Source organism: Acomys minous (assembly GCF_964271855.1).
Source record: "Acomys minous genome assembly, chromosome: 17".
Lineage (NCBI taxonomy): Eukaryota > Metazoa > Chordata > Mammalia > Rodentia > Muridae > Acomys > Acomys minous.
In genome coordinates this window covers 13,894,214-13,919,977 of record NC_140500.1, presented here as the reverse complement: position 1 = coordinate 13,919,977, position 25,764 = coordinate 13,894,214, and the positions used below count along the sequence as shown (strand labels likewise).

Below are 25,764 nucleotides of genomic sequence, written 5' to 3'. Positions count from 1 at the left end.
AGGAAAAGGGACATCAGCTTATTTATACATTACATTCTCAATTCTGTTGTATCTTGTGTTATAACACAGATACTTTCATACAGAATCACAGAAATAGACCGTTGGGAAATAGAAAACAACTTATTGTTCATTCTTCTTATGTGTAGATATAGGTAAGTGCTGTTGCATCCTCTCCCTAAATATCTAATAAAACTGAATATCTTCAACATGAGAAGAATCACGATGATTTTTTAATGTAAAAATAAACATCCATGCACTCTATATTTTCTGGCATCCTTTCTCCTTCAATGCCTCCACTGGGGAAAAATAAGCTGACCTACAAATTGGAAAAGCAATTGTGAGGGCTCAAGGGCTGACTGCATGTAACAATCATGGAATAAGCTGCAGTAGAGTTTAAACAAAATGATGCAGCTGTCTTTAGATTGGGGACACGTCCTTCTGGCTCAGTTCTGCCATGTACCCCGTTTGTAAGTACAGGATTCAGAAATATAGTCAACCAAGGTTATCTTGCTTTCTTATTCTTTTATTCTATGGTGGATGACAGCATCTAAAGACAGGTAGCCTTTCTGAAAATATTTCTTTTTCGAAAAAGAAGTTTCAAGGGGACGCAAAAACATAAACGCCTAGTCTTTAAAATGAGTACTCAAGGTAATAGGCTTCCTCCTGGAGAAGGTGGTGATGTGACTGAGGTGGATTCTCACACTGTGTGCCTTGCTCTTCTTTCTGAATTGTTTCACATTTGTATATGGGGAAGGCGTGGGGACTGAGCTATAGTGGTCCTAAAACATCCAGGATGAACAGCATTCTTCCTTCTATCCTGCCTCCCTTGCTTTTCTTCCTCCTCCTCTGCTGGGGGCTGGTTCCCACTGGCCTTTCCCTAGACCCCAGAAAAGGGAATAGATTAACATGGTGCTCCATCATTCAGGAACACCCAAATGTGAAGATCCCCAATATCCCCAACTCAGAAAAGCACCCTCAAATGTGGACATTCTTTGCATAGCCTTTTGCGTAAATTACTGTCATAAGCAAAAGTAGTTGGCATGAGTTAATTACCAAGGAACACGGCAGCATCAACCCACTGATGAGGCTGATCAGGCGGGAGGATTTAGGACCTAGGCTACAGACACTCGTTTCACAATCAGCACCTTTCTTATGGGAATGTATTTGGGTTCTGTTGCTAGTTTCAACTTCAGTCACCAAGAAAACTATGATAACGATTTGGGAGGAGAAATCTCTTGGCTCATAGTGAGTGCCGGATACCTATGTTTGGGCAAGGATTGGAGGGAGGGAGGGAGCAAGAAAGGAGAAGAGGAAGGGAAGACAGACAAAGTAAGGGAAGGAGGAAAGAGAAAAAGGGAAGAGAAAAGAGGGGAGAGGACAGGAAGAGAGGAAAGGGGAGGGGAGGCAAAGAAAGGGAAGGGAAGAGAAGAAGAGGGGAAGGGAGGGGAGGCAAAGGAAGGTAGGCTCTTAAAGTCATAGTTCACATATCGCTGTGTACATCACAGAGAAATGAGGACTTAACCATTTCTGAGGTCTTTCAAAGTCATCTCCCAGCATTGTTAACAGTTTGGGAACTCAACCCTTCTCTCTATTAAGAAATTCTTTCTGTAGTCAACATAAATCCCTTTGCTTGATCTTAAGCCCACTAACTCTGGTTCTGCCTCAGGGGGAACCAAGCAGCACATCTCTGCCCTTGGCAGGATAATTCTCCATTCATTTGAAGAGAGTAAGCCAGCACCTTGCTGCCCCCTTCTACCCCCTTGACGATCTGAATTCCCACTGCTTTTTTTCCCATGGCTCCCGCTTTCTAATCTCTTAATATAATGAAGCATATTAGGACTCAGTTCAGAGATGGTGAAAATAGTATGTTGTCCAATACTGTGTCAGTAGATCCAGAACATTCCCCTCTGATGTGAGCTATGTGCCACCCCTTTACCTCCCCTCTGTGGAGCCTGGATCAAACACAGATATACCTGCAAGGCTGAGAGATAGAATAGAGTTTGGGCACATGCAATCAAACAGTCCCCAAATATTTGCTGGCCCACTCAACAGCATCTCACACCAATCTGGGCACCCGAGTGCAAGGAGGATGAAACCATAGGTGGTTCCTGTGTTCACGAGCAGTCTGCCAGTTTGAGAGTGGGTGTGTGAGAAAGACTGTTCAATTCCACCAGTCAGATTTTTATATATAACATCTGCCTGTCTCACAGTATCATTTGATTATCATGTGGGAAGAAGGCCATTAGTGCTCAGGTGTCACAGAGCACCCACACCTGGAGCCAGTGCTGTCTACTGTGTGTGCAGCTCCCACAGGCAGTAGCTTCTGCTCCCTCCTTTGTTCATCCTAGGCACACCCTGTAGCATATCCAATTTTACAGTGTTGTTGTTGTTGTTGTTGTTGTTGTTGTTGTTCTAAGTCTTGGGGGTAATTCTTTTCACATTTGGTACCCTTTCTTTCCTCTCACTGTCATGGGCCGAGCACTACATGGTATGCTATGCACCCCCCAACTCTACACTTCCTTCACAGGAAGATCCGGCTGTGACGTCTCAACATTACAGGCTATAGATCACTATGGTTTCTTGGCATTCCCAAAATGACACCAAACAGACCAAGGATGCTTCCCTCTCTGTGGCAGGGTGTCTTTTGTCAGGTGAAGGCAGATGAGAGGGGGCGGAGTTACAAAATCCATCTCTGGTGTCTCTGTGGGGACCGAGAGGAACACAGATGTGAGTTCTGTATCACCTCTTTTAGTCCTGACCCAGACAGTTCCATTGAGGTCTGTTTACATCTTCCAGCTGGAATATGCACCATCATCACTTCTTAAAGTCATCACTCAGAAGAAGAGCCAGACACACCCCCACCCGCTGCATTTCATTTTTATTATCCCCATTTTAGGGATGACTAAATGGAAGCAGATAGCAGTTGCAATGAAGCAAATCATGAGAGGCTCTGATAGAGACAGCAGCCTGAGAGCCAGCTCAACTGCTCCTCTGTGCCAGGCTATTCTTAATGCATGTTTATGCAGCTGTCCCCCGCTTACAGAGTCTTACAAATGAGCCACTCTGCACCCAATTATTGCTATTATTTTTACCATTTCCTACCCTTCCTGCTTCCCAGGCCACATCTACATGCATGCACGTGTCTGTGTCTCTGTGTGTATGCATATTCAGGACTTCTGTTTGTTTAGCTTTTGCCTTAGAGAGGTCTTGCTGTGTAGGCCAAGCTGGCTTCAAATCCATGACCCCTCGTGCTCCAGGTTCCTGAGTACTGAAATTACAGGTCTGTGTCACCACAGCCAACTTACATTCCTTTTTCGATGTCCTACTCCACATTCCTTAATGGCAGAGAGCTATTATTGGCTTTCTGTAAATATGATTCAGTTCCAGAGATCTCTGCTGTTCTAGGCTCCGTTTCTCTTACCCATGACTTACAAAGGACCTCATTAAATGCTCCCAAGAGCAGATTCGATTCCTTTTTTTTTTTTTTCTTCCTTGAAGCAGGTTGAGTCAATACATCAAAGACATATGTGTTTGGAATAGTTTCTGAGCAATCCATTAGAAATTGTGACAGTGATTGCTCTGGGGAGGGTTCCAGAATCTCAGAACAATAGCAGCGCTGGATAGCAGTGCTGAGAGGATAAGAAGGGGCTGCTTTGTGTTGGATTATCAATTGGCATGACTTTTGACCACAGCAAACATGTCCTTAAGGAGTTACCCATGAAGGATGGTGACCACCAATCGACATTTGTTGAATTCTGACTGTGCTCCAGTCACTATTAATTGGTGTTTGACTATAAAGAGTCATTTAATCTTTACAATGGTTTCCTGTAAAAGCCTATTTCACTAAAGGGAAATAGACTCGGGTAATACCAGCCACACAGCCGCCCTTAGGCAGCTGATAAACAGCAATGTGGGGACTGAATGTAGTTCTTTCTGACTTCCGAAACCATAAAGTAGGTTGTGCTGACCTCCCGCCTTTCCAACGGATCCAAATTTATAAGCAGCTGTAGGATTACTTTTAAAACCCAAAAGGAATGTTGTGAAACCCACCACACAAGCCTCACACCTACGATGTCATGAATCTTCCTCCAGCTCCTTGGAAAAGCTGCTGACAGACCCCTCTGGTGGATACCGAGGCCCCCAAAATACCTCAGTCCTTGACAAGCACGGCAGCACTCATTCCGAAGAAGAGGACGCACCAGCTCTCATCATGTCCTCTGAGAGCCAACCTGTCTAAAGAGAAGTATGCATGTGCATGTACACACACACACACACACACACACACACACACACACACACACATGTGTTAGAAGTAAGGTGGCTAAGCTGGCTGACATTTTCAGGTGTGTAGAATCTTCATTTATTCAACAATGATCTCTGGATGTTCATTTTGAGGCAGGCCCTCGCCGTGAGGGTTACAATTGTAGGAGTGAATGAGGTCCTTGTCTCCACGGGACATCCATCCCGGTGAGAAGAGATAAGCCACAAACAAACAATCAAGTGAATAAGAGGAAGGCTGGATATAAAAAAAAAGTATACTGGATGAAAATTAAATTGGACTATTGTGACAGAGCAGCTGGGCGACTACCTTAGCACAGGTCACCGGGGAAGGTCTGCCTGTCTGGGGACACTTTACCTAAATGACAAGAACAAGAATGACACTCGTGCCCTTCACCTCCTGTGCTTCCGAACATCCTAAGCTTCTCCTTGTTTGTAGGGTGAACCTGTAAACCTTGAGCTGTAGAGGGTCTGGATTGTTTGTACTTTAAAGCTGTCATTTTAGAAAGCAATTAAGAAAAGCAAACTACTTGATGAGGCTACAGGGCTAGCGGGTGATCAGGCTGGGAGTTGTTGGCCCTTCTTTCAAAGAAAGGTGTGTGTGTGTATGTGTGTGTGTCCATGAGTGCATGCACACACACTGAGACCCCTGCTAATCTCTCTACTACCCAAGCCTTCCCTGTAGAGTGCTCAGCATCATATCTACTGGTCAAGATGCACAATCACTAAGTTCTCATGGACCACAGGGGACCTGGTGAATGGACACTAGGTAGCTTGGGAATGATATTCCTATTCCATGGGGTCCACGGCAACAGTAAGAGAATAAGGTCAACCCATCCAGCATACCCAGCCACACCCTGGGACTGAGGCTGGTCCTACTACTCCCTTCTAGCCTGTGAACAACCAGGGCTTCTGAATCTGGGAGCTGCATAGCCCTGTAAATTCAGTTATCATTAAGCACCTTTCCTCAGAAATGTTACCTGGTTTAACCAATTTGATATGCAAATGTTCAAGTCTAGTGTATGATCTCGACCTCTCCCCACCTGCTCAACAACAAGATTAGCCACAGACTTTCTTTAAATAGTGAGTTCCTTTGGTGCACTTAAAGTATAATCCATAAAAACTCAATCAACATAAAGATTTTATTCCTCCTCTTAAAAAGAAAACAGCCATTATATCAAGGGCAATAGCATAAACTTGGACTCTTAATGATGGATTTTGGACTTCCTTGTTATGTAATGGTTCTCATTCATTCCGCAAATATTTATTGAACTGCTTTATGCAATGCACACATCCAGATTGTTATGAGGACACAATGATAGAAAGAAAGACACGGCCTCTGCTCTCCGGGAGCATGCACGCACACAGTCCTAATGCAAAGCCAGTATGATGAGGCCAGGATGATGCTATATGAACCAAGGTTGTGGGTACATGAGGTAAGAAAGTATACCACAATTACGGATCAGAGAAGGGGACAGCAACATCCTAATTGGACTTCAAAGAACATTTATGACTTGTATAATTGTACACTTCACTCATTCCAGGAAAAGGAGATGTGGCATCTTGTGCGGGAAGTAGGATACACCAGGGCACAGTCTCAGAACAGAAGGAGCCAAGAACAGGCAATGGTAAGGAAAAGGTGACAAACACTGCAGGGTGAAGCAGAGCCTTGAGGGCAAGAACAGATACAACGCAGACCTGGTCCACAGACCATAGCGATCTCTAGTGCTTGGGCCAGAAAAAGAATATATAGTTGTGCTTTAGAAAGCTCATTCCAGCAGCCACATGTAGGGCTGATCTGAATGGGCAAAGTCTGGTTTCAGAGCAAAGAAGCCCATTAAAGCCCATTCTACATTTACGAGGGAGAACAAAGGTAGAACGGATGCTACAAATGATCTAATCCTCCAGAGGGAAGATTTGGTTGCAGAAAGCCTGAGGGTTCCAGAATTCATACCTGGGGCTGAAACAAGAGAACTCAGCAGGCCTCTAAGTAGTAGTGACTGTCTGAAATGCCAACTGTGCCAACTGTTTGAAACAGTTCCCATGACCCCAGTATGTAAGAGCTACCCAACTGGACAGCACCCGGTCTATGCGTGAAATCCCAGTCATTAGTAACTCCTCTTCTAGAGCTAGACAGAAGCACCTGTCAAATGCATGGGATGAGAATACTTCAGAAACCATGGCACCTCGACAGGAACAGTGAAAAGTAGGTTGACCGGGGTGGAAAGCCAGGGTCCAGGGTTCAACTCTTTCTAATCAGATGAGAATAACTTTAACCGTCGGGTATGATTTAAATCTTCTAGCTCTGGTGACGTGACAATAATATGATAGGCAGAGGCCCTTCAATATTTAAAACTGGGTCTTGCGTTCTCCTGGCTGTGTCACAAATGTCTAGTTCACAGGTATGTATTCATATAACTTAGCTCTCTGGGGCTCTGGGACAACACTGTGAATTTGGAGCATTTATCTCTGGCTGCTCAGTCTTAAAGAAAGTCAGATGCTACAATGTGAATACTGAATTTCCCCCAAAGCACACACCCCAAAGGCTTGAGTGTTAGCCTATGGCATGATTGGAAAATGATGGAACCTTTAGGATGTGAGGTCTAGGGGGGAGGCAGTTAGGTCATTGGGAATGTGCCTTTGAAAGTATATCGGGGTCACAGTATCTTTTTGTTTCCCAGATACCACGGCATGAGCAAGTCTTCTCTGAAACATGACCCCATTGTTTTCTCTGGTTTACCATAGACCAATGCTTCTCACCCTTCCTAATGTTATGACCCTCTAATACAGTCCCTCATGTTGTAGCAACCCCTAAAATTCTTTCTGTTGTTACTTAATAACTTCATTTTGCTACTGTTATGAGTTGTAGTGTAAATATCTGATATGTGATCCCTATAAAAAGTCATTTGACCCCCAAAAGGGTCATGACCCACAGGTTGAGAACCACTTCCATAGACCTAAGTCTACAGGTTCAGAAGGCCATGGAGTAAGATTCCTTTTCTCTATGGAAGTTGGTATGTCTCATTACATTGTCACAGTTAAACAGAATGCTGATCAACCAACTTGGTTTCTACTCTATTTGGAACCATATTGACAGCTGGCCATGATGGTGTACATCTGTAATCCCAGCACTCACGGAGGCAGAGGCAGGAGGATCTCTGTGAGTTTGAAGCCAACCTGGTCTACATAACAAGCTCAGGACAGCCAAGGCTACACAGAGAAACCCTGTCTCAAAAAAACAAAAACAAAACAAAACAACAACAACAACAAAAGAACTGTGTGGACATCATGAAATCTCTTCTCAGCTAACTGGCCCACAACAACTATGGAGATAGTCTTAAATCAGTTATGCAGGGTGATTTTCATGGAATAATATTATTATGAACAGAGTGGTCTCATATTAAAAGTATTTTGGGAAAAGACACGTTAAATAAAGTTAAAGACACCTCTCTGTTCTAAGATACATCTGAACTTTTCAGTTCCTAATACATTCTGAGATTCTTCCTGACTGAAAGCGGTAGTAGCATTTCCTGGTGCTATTTTCTTTTCAGAACCATTTGTTGGAGTGTTTCAAGGGACAAATGCCAATGGGACACAGCTGCAGAAAAACCCCAGTGGTTACTCTTAGATATTTAACCTGGGATCTAGAATAACTAAAGCCAATGACTACTGCATGTCACTGTGTGGCAGGCACTGCTCCAAATGTTTTATAGATGCCAATATATCTAATTCCCATTTTATAGGTAAGGAAACTGAAAGACTGAGTAGTTAAAAGATCCTTGCCCTCTGCCACAGTGTCCTAAATAGGCAAGTGCGTGAGCAGTCATGGCAATGGCAATTACCACCTAAAGGTAGAATTTCAAGGCCTCTGATTATCTGGTCGCAGGGAAGATTCTGAGGAGAGCCTTGTGTACTAGTTTTCAGTCATAGAAAACACTGCTAGCCTTTCTGCTTGTGTGCTAGGTTTAGGGGCTTCCTTAGGCACCATAAGATATAAGTTCTGACTGGTACTACCTAGTTGGTTTCTTCAGCAAATTTGTTTGGATTGCATATGTATCATCTCCCATTAAAGCAGATAAGAGTTAGAAAGCAATGAAAACACCCGATAGATGTTACTCAGAGCATAAAGAAAACAACCTCGTGATTAGCCAAACTACCAAGAGAATGAAGATGCATTCCCGAGGCCTGGCTTCTCCCGTACACTCTCAAAGCTCTAATATCTTGCTTCTGAGGCTAGAAAACCAAGAGGTGTTTTTCTTTACATCATTTCAAAATCGCATACCCCTGATGTTAGGTTGGGACCTAGCACCTGCCTCACAACTCAACTCAAGGATTGCCAGAGACATGCATGTCCTACCCGCTCCCACTTCCTCTCCTTGTTCAGAAGGATTATCACCAGCTTCGGATGCATTTGGTAGCCATCTTCACTGAAGGACAGGTTTCTCCCCTCAAAAGTGACGTTGATCAGATACCTGTAATGATAAAATTAAAGGATGATTAAAAGTAGGGAAAAAAAAGCATCTGAAAGCAGAAGGCCATTTGGTTGACAGAAAGGTATATGGAGACAGACCAGGAGGCATGGACACAGATGACTGTTAGTCAATTGGTACCCTTTAAATTCCTGTTGGCTATACAACACTCATCTACCTTTTACAGTAGGAATCATGTGAAGACATAATATCATAATTTAAAAGGACAGTTCATTTGAGCTCAGTCTAAGGCTTTGACTTTGACCCAATAATTAAGAAAAAGATTTATCCTAATTTAAATTGTACGTATGCATACTTGTCAATGTGTGTGTGTGTGGGGGGGGGTGGGTATATGTACATGAGTGCAGTTGCCTGCTGAGGCCAGAAGGCAGCACTGCGTTCCCTGGAGCTGTAATGACAGTGGGTTGGAATCAAACTCAGGTCCTCTAAAAGGGCAGCACGTGCACTGACTTGCTGAGTCATCTCATTTAGACTTTTAAGGCTGTGCCCTCCTCCCCCGCCCCCTATCTGCAGAGTCTGGTAATAAAAAGATCACCAAATTCAGTCTGTAAACTTAAATGAGGCAACTAGGTTAAGCACTTACTATAGGGCCTGCTGCATAGGAGGAGCTCATTAGAGCTTAACACTTATTATTCAAAAAAGAAGGTGGAACAAAGGGGTGGAGGAGATAGAGACAAGAAAAGAAAATGGCTATGTACAAAGATTAACTTTCTGCCAAGAAAGGTAGCATGTAGGCGCTTAGGGTCTGTCTCCACCCTCAGACGTGCGCATTCTTTAGATTCTCACTAAGGCCTTGCTCAGCCCTTATTTGTGAGGCTAGCTCAGCGTGTGGCAGGCTGGAAGCATCTGGAACCCAGGACGTCTATTGGATGTACCGTGAGCAACATCTACTGAGTGTAGGGAAAGGAGCGGGGGAAGGGGAGCATTTTATACAGTGCTCTGGGGACAGAAGCATAAAGTAATGAAAACTCCTGAAGCAATGGCTATCAGACCAATTAAATGGTTTTTCCTGCAGGACGCTCATTCCCAGCCCACCTTGTCCCTTGCTGCCTGTTGGATCTAAGAAGCAGCTGGGAATTCCCACCAGCCTGCTCATTACAAGTGCATTAGTGCAACCGGAGTGATGGTAATTAATGTCCGCAGAATCAATAATGAAGTTCTGTGCTCCGCGGCATGCTACCCCAGGACGTTGGGCCTGATGTGGCTTGGGAGATGAGTCTCTGTGAAGGAACCAACTAGACGTCTTCCAACACAGCCGAGGAGGCAGCTCACGGAGCGCTCTTCTCATTCTTCTTCATACATCTGGGAAAGCTGTTTGTTGCTGGCTATGTTAGGTTAGGCAAGGTTGCAGAAATGTAGATCTTTGAGGCAACTGTAAAGATGTCTATGCAGCATGAATGCCCCCACCTCTCGCCCTAACCTAAGTAGTGGTACTTTTCATTCTGTCTGGGATTAGCAAATCTACCATGACTCCATCATATGCAGCTTTAGAGATGCAGCGGCAGACATAGAAGATTCCCCCCAAAACAGAAATTCCTAGAATTTTGAGCAGAGACTTTTCAGGTCAGCTAGCTTGCTTCTCACAATTGATGCTTTTTCCGCCATGGTATCATTGACTTGGCCGCCAAGGCTTCTTCTGAATGCTCCTATTGATGGGGGAAGTCACTATGGTATCCTCCTCCCTCAAGGCAGTCATCTCATGATTCTGCCTCATTTGAAACTGATTTCCACTCCTTTGCAGCTCTTCAACACTTGTTTCTTCTTGAGATATTTTATGGCCTTAGTCCAGCCCTTTCTTTTATCTAAGGATTCTTCGAGTTTTTGAAGACACGTATGAAGACATCCCTTATAAAAATCTATTTTAATCTATGACGAAACCCTAAGCTCATTTGCTTCTGTCATTTTAATATTAAATTATTTGCTCAATATTATACTACTGATTTTGATCAGAAGTAATACGTTAAGCAATATTCTACCCCATAGCCTTCCTACCACACTATCCTTCTTCTCATGGCAACACAGGATTTAGAATCCTGGTTCTTTACATGTTCATCATATGCCAGCAAGCCCCTCCTCTTCTTGAGCATCTTCAATCAGTAGAACGCAGCATCCCTGATCCAGCTCAGGGCCCATACAGCATCTTCTTCATCCCTTGCCCTACTCCTCACTTCTTAGCTCAGTCACTGCCGCTTCCCCAAGTATATTCCTACTTTGAAGATAATATTCAGGCTTCCTGTAGTTGGCAACAACTCCAAACACAACCCAAATCCCTACAGTATTCATTCTAGGGAATATAATTGCAAAAACAGCATTTTAAACCACCAAACTACAATAGAAGCATCTGCCATCATGAACTTGAATAAAAGAAGGTTATTCTTATAAATGTAATGAACTACTTGGAATTATTTCTGGAGGTCTTTAGAGAAAGATTATGCAATAAAAAATAGTTTAATCCCATTTCTCCTTTTAAAGATGGGAGGGAGATATTAAGGAAAAGAAGGAAAAAACGGGGAGACGCAGAAAGGAGGAAGGAGGAGAGAAAAAGGGGGAAATAAATTGCCAGCTGAAGTACCCACCTCTTCACCAGGCATGGCTATAAATCATTCTGCCTTTATCTAAAAACATGATTAAAATATTTAAAAGGAAGTGTCCATTTCAGAAGGCAATTATGGAAGTTTCAGAAATGATTAAATGTCTAAGTAACACGAATGGGTTTGGTATACAGCCTCACAATGACTGTTTGAAAGGGATGGGGACAGCATTGGGCTGGGAATATAGATGCAGAAATTTGGCATTTCAGGAAATAAAACCCACTCAAAAGCACTGTAACTGCCCTGTAGTTAAACATCTCTCGTACTTTGTCTCCATGTCCTGATCTCATGTAGAAATCATTGCCTTGCTGATATGTTCTTTCTCGCCTGTCTCTCTGTGCATTGCACCTATCTAAGCTCTTCTTAGATGTTTTACACTTATCAAAACCACTGACAAAGTTTTACGGCACTATACAAAATATTCTACAAGCTACGTTCTAATCACTTGTGTCATTCAGCAGCATAGAGATTAATCGTTCACTGTGTGTGTGTGTGTATGTGTGTGTGTGTGTGTGTGTGTGTGTGGTGTGTGTGTGTTTTCTTTCTGAGAAACTGCCTGTGCTATGACACCATGTGGCTATCAGGGCATTTGAAAACTCATACTAGCCCTGAGCAAGGATGGCTTTTGAACAGCAGAGCACATCAGTCCACGGGCTGGTAAGAAAGGAGTGAGGAAGACTATGGCGGAGGTCAGTCCTCTACATGTGACCTCAGCACCTAGCCTCAGTTATCCCTCTTTGTCATTTGACCTCCAACTACCAGAGAAAGCAGCCGTTGTGATGAACAAATGAATTTGTCAATAAGAACACTGTATAAACTGTGATTTGAACATGAGACTCTGCAATAGGGAACATTCAGAAAACCGGTGTTTGCATGATTTGACCATATAAAGGCAAGAGACCTGCCTAATTCTGAGCTTCAGTGAAGGGGAATCTGACATGACACCTAGCAAGGCCTGCCCACAAATGAGCCACATCAATGGAGAGTGAGGTCCACATGTGGACATAATGCCAGCTCATAAGATCACGTGGATGATTCAACTTCCCATGAAAACTGAAAATATCAAATTACCTTTAGATCTGGCTATACTTTATCAATTTTACAGTATAGAGACCTCCACATAGAAGTCTGGGTAAGAATCTGAGCCCCCATTGCCACCGTTTTCTCTACACATGTGCCATGCTCTCACACACAGCAACCCCCACTGGCTTAAGCAGAAGCCCAGTGCAGAAATGTTGCCCATAACACACATTGTCTCTCTGAAGTCCCATCAAGGTTGGAAATGGTAACAGTTTACTTGATTTGTTTCTCAGATGTGGTTTGACATCCAGGACACTCAGTAGCCTAGCTCCCAAAGTTGTAGTATCACACAGAATGTGAGCTTGCTGGGACTCAGAGTAAAGTGAAAAATTATTCATCGAAAACTCTTATTTTGGAGAGAAACAGGTCCCAGGGTGCTAAGTGATTTCCCGAAGTGACACTCATGTTCAGGATCAGAGACCAGATCTTCTGTTTTTGGTTCAGTGTCTTTTCATGACATTCTGAAGTGACATCAGTGTCCGAAGCCTCTGCTGTGCATTAGCCACACGTCATGTCCCGGGTTACGTAAGTTCCCTACTAGAGTCCAAGTGAGCTGAAATAGATTTCCCTTCCTGCTTGTTCCTTGTTGAGTAAGGAACTCACAATCTTGATGGGCTCCCAGCCAACAGATTTGTTCTATATGGCCTAAGTCACACTCTAGCAGGTTTAATAGGGTCAGGCCGAGGTTAGCAAACCCTGTGCTAATTTGACTTTGGCCACACAGAGCTACTGAGGTACCATGTAGTTGCCTGAAGTGATGACTCAGCAGTGTGGGCGGGCAGGCGTGCTGAAGGAGTTCTGCCAGCATTTGTCAGCAAATCAAGAGCCCGGCATGATGGCAGCTTTCTGTCTTCATATTGTACCAAAGAGCCGGCTTTAGAAAAAGTGATATCCACTAACATGGTGGAAACATGAAACAGCCCATCTGATGCTCTCAGTGTCATCCAAAGGGCCCTGTGCCTTTACCCAGATCAGACAACAGGGTGAGAAAAAGCATCCAGATGAGACAAAGCTTACAGTCTTTCCCACTAAGCTTTGTCACATCCAGATGTCTTCAACCCCAGTCCACATGCCTTCCAATCACCAGCGTGTTTTAAAATCGAGGCAGGTTTTCAGAACATCATTCCCATTTCCTAGCTACTAAAAGTAGAGGGTGTCTGCAGGAGGATGAATTCTTGGCCTCTTGCTTACGTATTTTTGTCTCTGACAATTCCTGGGTAACTTTGTACCACCAGTACATCTCTCGCCTCTAAGATCTTTATCTCTATCATCTTCTAACCTGATAGATTCCATACTTCCCGGTAAGATGGCAGACGGGAAGCTGCCTCCATCTGATCCAATTGAGAACAAACCAGTGTGAGAAGGATAGACTTTGGTTCAAAGAGGAAAGGATGGAAGAACTCTGGAAATTCACAGAGGCAGTGATGGAACAACTGAAAAGGCGGCGGAAAGGCGCAGCCAGCACGCCAAGAAGTAAACACAGGGCTCCAGCCTGGGGCTCACTGGCAGTAGAAGGAAAGCAGAAGCCTCACCAAAAAGATCAGCTCTACAACCCCGGGCCCCACAGCGCTGCCCTCAAGACAAGCCCCGCCCTCACATGCCACAGATCTGGCTGGGAGTTTGGTAAGACAGTGATTGGAGAGGAGACCCATCCATCATGTCATCCTATGACCTGGACCAAGGCAGTGGAGGTACCATCTCGAGAGTAGGCCCATTGCTAAGATAGGGGTAAGCTGAAGGTTTGAGAATAGATGCTGGAGCCCAGGGGGGGAAACAGTGCAGAGAGGGAATTGTGGAGAGAGGGGGGAGAATGACTGGCAGTGGGGATGAAGATGAACAAGCTATAGTGGTAATTATATAGAAGATGTCATAATGAAACCAGTTACGTTGTATGTAAACTTAAAAACAATTAATAAAGGTAGATTGGCTAAAGCCATCTTAGAACTTGAATAATGTGGGGAATTACAGCTAAACGGTATTGACGTCTTCTTTATAGGATACTTTATTCCTTCTTTTAAATTAATCTTTATGAAATATGATTAGAGTATACAATATTATGTTACAGGAAAAATATATAATTAACAAGCTATATAGAACAGCAATTGATGTATCTACCCCCCCTCATTTCTTCTGATAATACTATGTCTGCTAGCTTACTGAAATATGATTGGTAAAACCACAAATCTTTCAAAAAGTCTTCCAGAAAAATAGAAGGCACTGTTGAAAATGACTTTTTTTTTCCTACACATTTTCCATGGAAATGGGGAAACAAGTTCTCACAAGAAAATAAACATGTGTTTAAAAACTTTTAAAAGCCAGTTCATTAGAAACAGGATTGAAGGAGAGAGGCCAAGATATTTGTAAATTAGATATTTGTATCTGTTAACATTGTGATTTGGATCAACTAAATAGAAATATTTTGTTTTCTTAAATTAGGAATTCATTAATCAAAATGAATCCAGAACTATCAGATGAGTGTAGTGGGTTTGATGTAGTAGGCTGTGGCCAGTGGATACTGTCTTTTGGGATCTTAGATGGATTCTCCTGGTACCCAACCCAGGAGCCGGTTCCCATTAGTGATGCAGACTATGTTCAATGAAAAAAAGACTCCAGACAACACCTCCAAATGTCGGCAGGAGAAAAATAGGGAGAAGAAAGGAACACAGAGAAAATGAGTACAGCAGAGAACATAAGAACAGGCCATGTGGTGAGAAGTTCGTAAGCAAGGCCTCCCTGTCAGCCCACCCATGCCCGATCAGTTCCTGCACTCACCTGTTCCTAAATTGGGTGGTAATAGTTCCAAGGCGCATAAATGATTTAATTTTGAGAGTACGTTATCTTTTTTTAAGAAGACTTGAAAAAACTTCGAAAATTCCCTTGAATTTATGGTGGCAAATTCAGCAATGTGAAGCCACACCCTGGACAAAATAATTAGAAAATTAGTTTTGTAAGTTTTTTTTGTCAGATTTAGAAAAAGTAACAGCTAGTAGAAAACACTGAGAGAGACTAATTTAAAGGTCACACCACAATATCCATTTATAATTACTTGAAGCAGATTAAAAATAGTTAGTCTTCTGATGAATTAAACATTTTTTGTCTTTCTGAAATGGCATTTAATATCACTAGTTTATTTTGCAAAGGATTGCTCACAAACAACAATAAGTTTGAGTTTGGGCTGGTCCATATATAAATTATTTAAATCCTATTTGTGATGTTGAGTTAATGAGGGAGATTTTAAAGCACCCGAGAGCTGGCTCCTGCTCTGCTCCCTTCCCTCTGCCAGGGGTGAGAGCCCTGCTTCATCCCCTTGGGAGTTTGGGGTGAACTACTCTCATTTGAGGGACAAACGCTGGCATCAATCACCATTTGCTGCAAAGAAAAAAAAATCTCTTCAGATTCCAAAGTCTAACAATGAAAAATTTTGAGAGCTATTTCCTGGATTCTGTTTCACAACTGAATGGCATGACTTAGTTTTATCTGAAGTGAAAGAAAATAGAGGAGAATTGTAGAGTCTTGTGCAGTATCTCTGCTTGGACAGAGGAGGGTAGAGCGCATTTACTCGCCTCCAGAAAGCCGTTTTTTATGAACAGACCACCAAGTTAGTAAGATTTGTATGGAGGTGCTACGCACGCACAACAGAATCCTATTCACTCAAGAGGAAAATGAAATCATGGGAGTTGTGGCTCCATCACTAGCTGTGATGCTGCTGTAGGCTGCACCTTTCAACCAAGCGGGTCAATGTGGCCATCCATGCCAGCTGACAGTGCTCCCCTGGGCTGACCCATGGCTCTCCCTGGGATCAACACAGAGACTCGTTTTCAATAGTAAGAACTATAAGCGAATAAAAAGGGCTGGACAGTGTCCCCAAACGCTTATGAGGAGAGATGAGTGGAGATAAAATATAAACAAGAAACGAAACCAATTGTGAAGAGAGAATGTTTATATGTATATTGCAACACATACACATTCACACAAAGACACACACGCAACATACGATACACAGTACAGCAAGTAATGATATGACATTATGAAGTGGGCATCTTCTTCAACCACCCATGATCTTTTTTTTTTTTTTATCAGGGTCTCTCATTGAACCAGAATGTCAAGGATTCGGTTACACTGGCTGGCTCTGGAGCTCACCTCTTTCTGTCTCTCCAGTACTGGTATTACCAACACACACCTCCATCCCTGACATTTATGTGACTAGTATTTGCTGACTAAGCCATCTCTCCAGGCTTCTATTGTTGCCTTAAAAAGATGAAAGATTATTATCTTCTTTAATATGTTTATGAGCCCGAGTCTATGTGTGTTCCACATGCGTGCAGGTGCCTACAGAGGTTCAGTAGAGGGCGGAGGATTCCCTGGAACTGGAATTACAGGAAGTTACAAGCCACCAGACATGAGTGCTGGAAACAGGTCCTCTGCAAGAGCAGCAAGTGGTCTTAACCTCTGAGCCATTTCTCCAGCCCTGCTACTGTTCTCTTTTAAAAATATTACTATGATGGTGGCTGGTGCTAGTGTTTGGGGAACTTCGGATCACAGCCTGACCTTCCATATTTACTGCTGACCACACTGGAGTCTGGGAAGCAGCTGCTGTGCTTCAGCCAATTAAGCTCAGAGTCTCCCAATCCTCTCATTTTTGCTTTGTTCTTAATACTCCAAGCAGAACGTCTCTCATTCCTGTGGCATCCACACTGGGGCTCGAGAACATTGTCTCTCGCTACTGTGGTTAGTTAATTCCTGGGAGGTTTCCTGCAGTTGGAAATCGCTTAACCAGACGTACTTTAATACGCAGGTTCTTGTCCAAAGAACACAAAAGAGGAGCTCGCGTTTCCATAATTTGGGTCCAGAGCAAACGACTGTTCAAAATGACCCTGACTCTGACCTCCGAGAGCTCTGCTTTGAACACTATGTAATTCTCCTTAAAGTCCCTTCAAAAAAAGGCGCTCTCCCACTTGAGCACGAAGGTATGCCGCTTCCTAAGGAGCCAATGAAGCCATCTTTTGACACTAATTAATGAGGTGAGCAACACAGCAGACCTGCTTCCCATTCAGTTCTGGGTGAAGAACCAGAAAAAGAAAAGGAATTATTTCTCTTCTCCTCTCACCGCTGTTAGTCACCTTGGCTATGGGGAGACCTGGTAAGGTCCTGCTAAGGTAGTCAGAACAGTGAGGCTCCCCAGGGACAGGCACCAAGTAATGACTAGACAACAGTACGGTCACAGAATTGCTATGCGTTCTAGCTCATTTTCCCATGCCATCCATGGGTTCCAAATATTCAATAAAACTCATTTTCTCTTCCACTTTACTATGTTGAATATCCACAGGATACACTATCCAAATTAAGTATCAGAACTTTACTCGGAGAAAATGTCACAAATCAAAAATTACATAGCCCCTCAGTTTATTGCTTTGACATCTTTATGTCCTGATTGGCTTTTGTCTTTTGTTTTTGTTTTGTTTGTTTGTTTTTGTTTATTTGTTTTTATCCACTTGACACAAGCTAGAGGTAACTCAGTTGAGAAAATGCCTCCATCAGATTGCCTATAGGCCAGTCTATAGGGCGTATTCTTGATTAATGATTGATGTGGGAGGGCCCAGCCCACTGAGGGTGGAGCTAGCCCTGGGCTGGGGTTCCTGCGCTGAACAAGAAAGCAGGCTGGGCACATTATGGGGGAGCAAGCAAGTAAGCAGCACTCCTCCATGGTCTCTGCTTCACTTCCTGCCTCCAAGGTCCTGCCTCGAGTTCCTGTCCTGATTTCCCTCTATGAAGAAGGACTGCAGGCAGTAAGCTGATATAAACCCTCTCCTCTGAGTTGTTTCTGGTTATAGTGTTCATTGCAGCAATAGAAAGCAACTAGGCTGCCTACTACCAACTTTTAGGCAAAGCCTTGACATTCTGATATCCATTTTCCTCCTGAGTTGAGGAGTATTAGAGACTATGCCAAAACTAACCAAGCAGCCATTGACAAAGATTTCTCTAGAACATTCAACTTTAACCAAAAACAAACAAACAAACAAACAAAAACAACAACAACAACAAACCATTTCCTTCCTGTGAACTTTCAGTTAGAATGAAAGAAACTCTTGGTGGATAAACCCTTAACCAAGGACCTGAAGTAGCCTGGGCATGAGACCCCAACAAGAGAATGATAATGCTTTCCTCTCTTCATGGATTTTGACATGTTCTTCCTTCCTCAAGAACCTCTCTGCTGTCTGTCACCTTCAAGGATCAATAAAACCAGCACATTGGAAGTAACATGCACAGTCACTATTCTCTTGGTAGTTACCACATGATTAACTTTTCCTTAACTATTATTTAGTTTATTAAAGCATGACAAAAGGGGTGAATGAATTTATGATGAATCGTTGATGGCTTCTGTTACCAGGGGTGGGAACAGAGATTATGTAGAAATTGGAAATGGGGCTGTAATTGATTCTTCTAGCAACGGCTGGCAGATTTCTTCAAGTGTGGCTTCCCAGAAGTCATTATTCTGTACAAGGGAGGGGAAGAGGACCAAAGGAGGCAGGGCAATTGCAAGGGTCTGAGAAGGCTTCCAGAAGACAGAGGACTAAAGATGCCTCTATGAAGAGTATACCTTTAAGATATATGGGTATACCACAATCCCATCATGCTGCAGGTGCAAAAAACATGGCCGAAGAGGACACTGAATTGTTCAAGAACCATATCTGACTTAGAATGCCCATTTGCTGAGGATGTCGCTCATGATAGAGCCTTTGTCTAGAATGTGCATGAAGCTATGGGTTTGAGTGCTAGTAATACAGATGTGGAAAGGCTGTGAGAGGGCTCAGCCACAAACCGTATCTGACGTGTGGATGAAGCTCTCCTACCCAGAGAAAAACATAGTAACCTGTTGAGTGTAGGACTGAAGAAAAGAAAAGAAAAAGAAAAGACATGAGTAGTGAGGGAGATAAAGTACAACACAAGAGCTGGTAGGGAGGGTAAGACTTGGTGTTAAGCCCAGCATGTAAAGAAAAAGATGCAGAGTACAACATAAGATGGGAGAGGAGAGAGTCAACAGGAAAAGCCAACACGGAGTTTGTCCGTATTGCTTCCGTAACAAGTCTGGGGAGTGGCTTCCTGGATAACAGGACATTTCTTTAGAGACATTCCTAAAATCAATGAGAGCCACTGTGTACAGACTCAAGGAGGACACTCCATGATGTAATCCTTGATGCTAAGGCCTTGGTCAAAATTGTTTAGCCTGTCAGCCTTGGCCTGTGATACACAGGTCAGCAAGTAAAGGCACCTGCTGTCAACCCTCATGACCAGGGGATCCACATGGTGGAAGGAGTGAACCTGCTTCAACAACTTGTCTTCTGACTTCACAAATGTGCTGTGCAGCTACATCTCTCTCTCTCTCTCTCTCTCTCTCTCTCTCTCTCTCTCTCTCTCTCTCTCTCACACACACACACACACACACACACACACACACACACACACACACACACACACACACCGCACACCCCAAAAGAAATAAAATGTAATACAAAATTTTAACATTGTCAACCAAACCCAACATTTCAGTTGCCTAGAGCTTCTTCTGAAAATGCTGTTTGGTGACCGAGCACATCATGGTGGTGCTTTGTCCGCGGACTAGGATGGAGAAGGAACGGCCAGGGTGCAAGATGGTCTGTTCATTTACTTACTTACTGAGTTAAAGAAACCCATTAATAACTAGTCCAGCAGCCTAACATGTGTCGGCCTTTGATTGAGAGCTTTAGACAAAATGAGGACAAGAATTTATGTGAACTAATCCACGCCCCCCAAAGAGGACAGCACTGTGAACTCCAACTGCATCTTCCCAGCGTAGATGAGAGAAACAGGCAATCATCTCTGCCTGCTGTACTGTGTGGGGGCTAGAAGTCTGCTGTTCCCTCTTTGTCAGGGGATCTCAGTTCTTTCTCTCCCTCTGTAGGTTGATGTTTCCATGGAAACATGCTCTTTAATGCTTCTGAAATTACTGTGCATTTAAACCATTAACTCTTTGTTTCCTAGGGCAGTTGGCAAAGAGATATTCCAACCCTTCTCAGAGGTAATTAAATTGACATCTCTACTTACTGAAAACTTTTTATAAAGATAATTGACACCTGCTGCCTGTCTCTCATCTTCAAATATTACTCCTCAACCCTTTCAGTCTTGGCTTTTACATCTACTATTTTACCAAAATATTTCACAAAGTCACTGATAATCAAAACAAAGTCTACAAGAAAAAACTCATATTTCCTTTTGCTCCATCACTATGCTCCTTACGCATCTTCTAGCCCTTGGGGTTGCTGAGGATTTGCCCGTGGACTTCCGCTTTGCATATTTGTTGCTTAAAGAATTATCTTGGTTTTCTTTTTATACTTCAGGCCAGACTTCCCTCCTGTTGTACTCGTCTCTTATTGAAATGTTCTGTTTTGAGGGTACCCAAGACTCAATTTTGAGCCTACCCTCTCCCTCTGACTCACTTGAGATATAGTCAGTCACCAAGCACCTCCACACTAACACTTCAGAATTTCTACTCCAGAGCTCGTCTCTCTCCTGAACTTAAGTTCAGCATTTCTTCTTGGATAAGTCCCACAAATGCTTTGAGATCAAGTCAAGTTTAACAGGGCCAGGTCCAAGCCAAGTTCCTCTGTCACTTGGTGATGGAAGCAATGTAAGACTCCAATTCTTAAAGCACTCAAATTCTTTGTATAATTTGATATCTCTTTCTGTTTCGGCTTCTTCTTTGCCACATGAATGGAAAGGACAGCCTGGCTGTTCCTAGGAGCTGTGTTCCTAGAACCAATAAACTCAGTTAAAATGCAACAATACTCTAGCATTGTGTACAAAATCTGCTGATTGACATTTTCTTTCTTTTTCAACATACAGTTGCAGAAATTCTGTCTCCCTGAGGTAAATTAATCTCCTAGCTCTCTAACACATAAGAAAAATGCTTAGAAGTCATATTTCAGCTCTGGCTGTGCAATAAAAAAAAAGTCCAACAATGAATGCTATCATTTATTGAACACATGCCAAGCTCTGTTCTGGGTGTTTTATGTTATTTTAAATTATCACAGCAATGCTATAAAATAATAGCATATATATTATATGTGATTATGTAATAGCTATGTTATAATGCAGCCTGAGGCTGTTGGCAGCAAGGACAGGATCCAACCACTTCTTAGCAATCCCAAAGCTCCTGTTCCTTCCACAGAGCCTTGCACTGAGCATAATACTGCCAACAGAAGCAACTGACACAAGAGAAGGACACAAAGAATCCAGAAACTTCTATCACGGTAGAGCTAAAAGCCTAAGCCCAGACCTGAATGTCTTCACAGCCTAGGATTTGAAACACTTGTGCTACCACTTTGCAGTCTCCTCAGCTGGCTGTCCTCATGGTTGGCATCGCAGGGAAGGTCTACAGGGAAGGAAAGACAACCCACAGGCTTTCCTTGTCACAGTGCTGGTCAGGAGACACAGAATAGTAAGAGGACTCTGTTCTCTAGGGGCTGCCATTCTGCCACCTGTCAAACACACGAAACCCTCCGAAGTGATGAAATGGAATTAATTTGCCTTATAAGAAATCAGAGGACAAAGCACAAAGCGGAAAGCTTGACTGGACTTATAGAGGAATTCACTCTCAGCTCACGCGCCTGGGAGGAAGTCGGTTACAAAGGCTTGGGCCGCATTCCTGAGCACTTGTTAGAGGCCGACCACAGTAGCAGGGGTATTTATCTGCCTCCGTGAAGATTGGAAAAGTTTATCATGGTTTGGCACAGAATGTCCAAGTTCTCACAGGGCTTAAAAATATGATATGGAAGTCTTTCTGGAAGCTATAACAAAACCTCATTTGCTCTCAATGGGGGGGGAGTGGACAGACCCGCACTTTGCTCTGGACTCTCACATACATGGACCGCTCTGTGCATCTTCTGAACCTTGATCACACTGCAGACTTACTTCGCAGTGTTGCTTCCTGTTTAAACGCTCTCCTGGAACAGTCTTGCTTTCCTCTTTCGACTGAGATTGTGTTTTCCTCGCCTCCTTTGCTGCCCACTCCCGCCCTGCCCCTCCATCCCCAGAACCCATGTAAAATCTGTAATTCTAGCCTGTGAAGGCAGAGACAAGGGACCTGCAGAGCAAGCTGGATAAATGGAGAGATCTCTTTCCCCTTCTTTCTTTGGCATTCAACACAGGCTGATGCGCCCTGTCGGCTGTTATTAGACACTAAGTCTTCAATATGACTGACTCCCAGTCCTACATCTCCACTCTTAATTTTTTCCATTTTCACATATGAAAGCATGTATGTGTGTACACACGAATGTCTGCATTGTGGAGATGCATATGTATGTAGGTAAATGTGAACATGTGTGCTCGTGAACGTGTAGGCCTAAAAATGACAATTGTCCACTTCATTCATGGAGGCGGGGTCTCTCAGCTGAGCTTAGAACTTACTGATAAGGCTGATCTTGCTACGTGACTTGCTCTGGAGAAACCTCCCCCCTCCCACCCCCCCACCCCCGCCTCAACTCTGCCATCTCAGGCTGGAATTACAGAATGGCCACCACACCTATGGTGGGTCATGGAGATCCGAATGCCAGTCCCCATGTGTGTGCATCCATTGCACAAGCCTTGAGCCATCTCCACAGTCCTACACCTTCCAGTCTTGATGTCATCTCATCCTCTGTTTTCATCCCTTTCCAGCCATGGTCACTTGCCTTCCCCCCATTACAAACTTCCAGTGCCTGAAATGAAGATGATGTACCACTTGCTCAGGATAGCTGCCTGCCCAACTCCCCTTTCTCCTTGTCTGACTCCTTCAGTCTTGAAACTTCCCAGTTATCTCCATCAGTTTCTTAATTTCTCATTGTTGATCGGTCCTACGGCATCTCCCATCCTTTACAAACACTAATTCTTTTCTCTTGTCATTGTTTTTTTTTCCCCCTTGAGACGAGGTGTTACTGCATAGCTCCTGCTGGCTGAGAACTGCGACCCTGTGGCTTTAGTCCCAAATACTGGAATGACAGGCACGTAGCCAACATTGACCAGTCTTTACAAAAACTCCTTGGCACTTGTCCCTTCCCTCCTGCTTTCAGGCTATTGAGCCTCACCATCTCATATGCAGATCTCCCCAATGGCTTGTGTCTGAGACTTCTATCTTACATCTTCATGTGACCCCTTAACCTTACTATAGACTTCTCTGTGCTATGTTAGCTGTTGCTTTTGAATCTCCCCGGTGGCTATGTTAGATTTTGCTTCCAAATTACCCCAGCTGGTCTAAAAGCTGACCTTTTCTTGGGGGGAGGGTGGCTCCTCCACATCTTAACCCCATCTAGGCAGCTGGAATCCTCTCTAGATGAACCTTTGCTAAATCCAAGTGGCTTCTTCGCTGGCTCTGGACAGCATGCATGTGCCTGTATATCTGCTGTTTGCTCTCAGATGAATGCAGTTTGAATATTAATCCTGATTAAGAGCTCTGATAAGCTCTTACCCACCCTCTCTCGCTTTGCTGACTGTGCACCCTCCTTCCCGTTTGTCCCTTTCTGCCATCTAGACCCCAGTCTGCATTTCAGTAGTTCATGTACTGTCCCTATGATACAGACTATTTCTGTTAGCTGCTTAGCTTGTCATGTCTGTGTCTTGTGTTCTATGATAGATGCTGCAGTGTTGAAAGAGTCAAATCTTGTCCCATTACCTTCTTTCAGAATCTTAAATCAATTCCTTTCTGGTGTTAAGTGGTCAATAAACACCTATTGATTTGTTAGAACTTCTACAAGACTAGGCTGGAAAGCATCTCTCACTGCTCTCTCACTCCTCCACTTTTCCATGGACATGTGCGCGCGCGCGCAGACACACACACACACACACACACACACATACACATGCACATACACACACACATTCAGAGAGAGAGAGAGGCGAAAGAGGAGGAGGAGGAGAGAGGAGGGAAAGGGTAGAGGTTTCTTTGGGGAAAAGTGACTCAATTGCTGATTTTAGAAAAGAATGAAATATCAGAAACTGTTTTCTTAAAACAAAGTGACAAAATGTAGGATTGACTTCATTCTTGTTCAGGTCCCTTTAAAATGCCTCCTTTCTTATGTTTTCCACATTAAATTGCCCCTAAAAACAGCTCTGCTATGAGACTCATGTAACCTGCTTGAAGTCCCATCCTTTCATATGTTCCTGGGTCCTTGGAGAGAGCTGACGTAGAAGTAAATACAGTTGACGATCAATGGAGAGATAATGGTGACCCCTGACTGTGTCTGAGCTGTTTTGTTCCACAAGAAAGAAAAAAAAATTGGGTTGTGCTTTGTTTTTCATCTAAGGTGACTGATGAGTTTCTTTTAAGTTTAGAAAATTAAGGTCTCTGGAACATATGTAAAAGTTCTCACTAAGTTAAATCCTCTTATTAGTTTAGGAAAGAGAGAAATACAACTAATTTTGCTGATGACATACAGGTGAGGTGGGTTTGTTTTTTTGTTTTTTTAAAGGAACAAGGGAGAAAGAGGGATGTTTGTGTATTTATTTTCTAGTATCTTCCCAATTACTGAGAAAAATATCTTTAGAATATGTTGGAGGAAACATTCAATTTTCACCTGGTTAGGTACACATATTTAGAAAATCCTTCCCTTAGCCCTTCACATTATCTACCAGCTACCTAGATCACAGGAGGTGGAAGTAAACCATTAATAGCCGCACTATGATCCTCATCCTATTTGGACCAGCTCCTGATAACCCAGCATGTCGGTATCTACAGAGATGCCTCTGGGTTAATGCAAATAATGGGCAAAATAGGTATTTCATGGACAAGCAATTAGGACCTCGGGAGGTTCAGAGCTCCATGCCAGCAGGACATGAAGGAATTCAGGTGGAAATCAGAAAGGTGGTCTCTCTCCACCTACATAAAGATTTACTTAATCCCTAGGAAAGTGAAGGTAAGGTAGTTAGATTGATACTTGCCCAAATTCCCTCAAACTCCCAGACAACCAGCACAAACAAGGAAAATTTAACATTTGGGGCAACTTTCTTCCCTTTTCTTCAGTCATTACCAGGTTGTTCTGATTATATGAAGTTAAAACACATTCACTGAGAGTGTTGGGGGGGAAATGGAGCAAAATACCTTGAAGAAATGTGGTGTTTAATGTCTTCAATTAGAAAAAAAAAAGGTTGGGGTGGGTGTCTGAGTGGTTAGAAATGCAAGCGAACAAGCACACACACACTGGAGAGAGATGAAGAGATGGAGAGAAGATGAAACAGCACACAGCATCCCAGGTTGCATTGCCATGGCAACCACATTGCACATACAGAGAACTGCCAGAATAAGTCAAGATCCAAGT

At 43.3% G+C, this 25,764-nt stretch overlaps 1 protein-coding gene across 4 annotated transcripts in view; it reads right to left on the bottom strand.

Annotated features, from left to right (window-relative positions):
- Positions 1-25,764, bottom strand: part of GRIN2B (glutamate ionotropic receptor NMDA type subunit 2B) — a 459,317-nt gene that overhangs the window by 120,741 nt on the left and 312,812 nt on the right. For all 4 annotated transcript variants that reach the window (XM_084766782.1, XM_084766784.1, XM_084766785.1 and 1 more), the window contains one exon: positions 8,636-8,750. In XM_084766782.1, the coding sequence (XP_084622908.1) occupies positions 8,636-8,750 (115 nt within the window). The remainder of the gene's footprint in view (positions 1-8,635; positions 8,751-25,764) is intronic.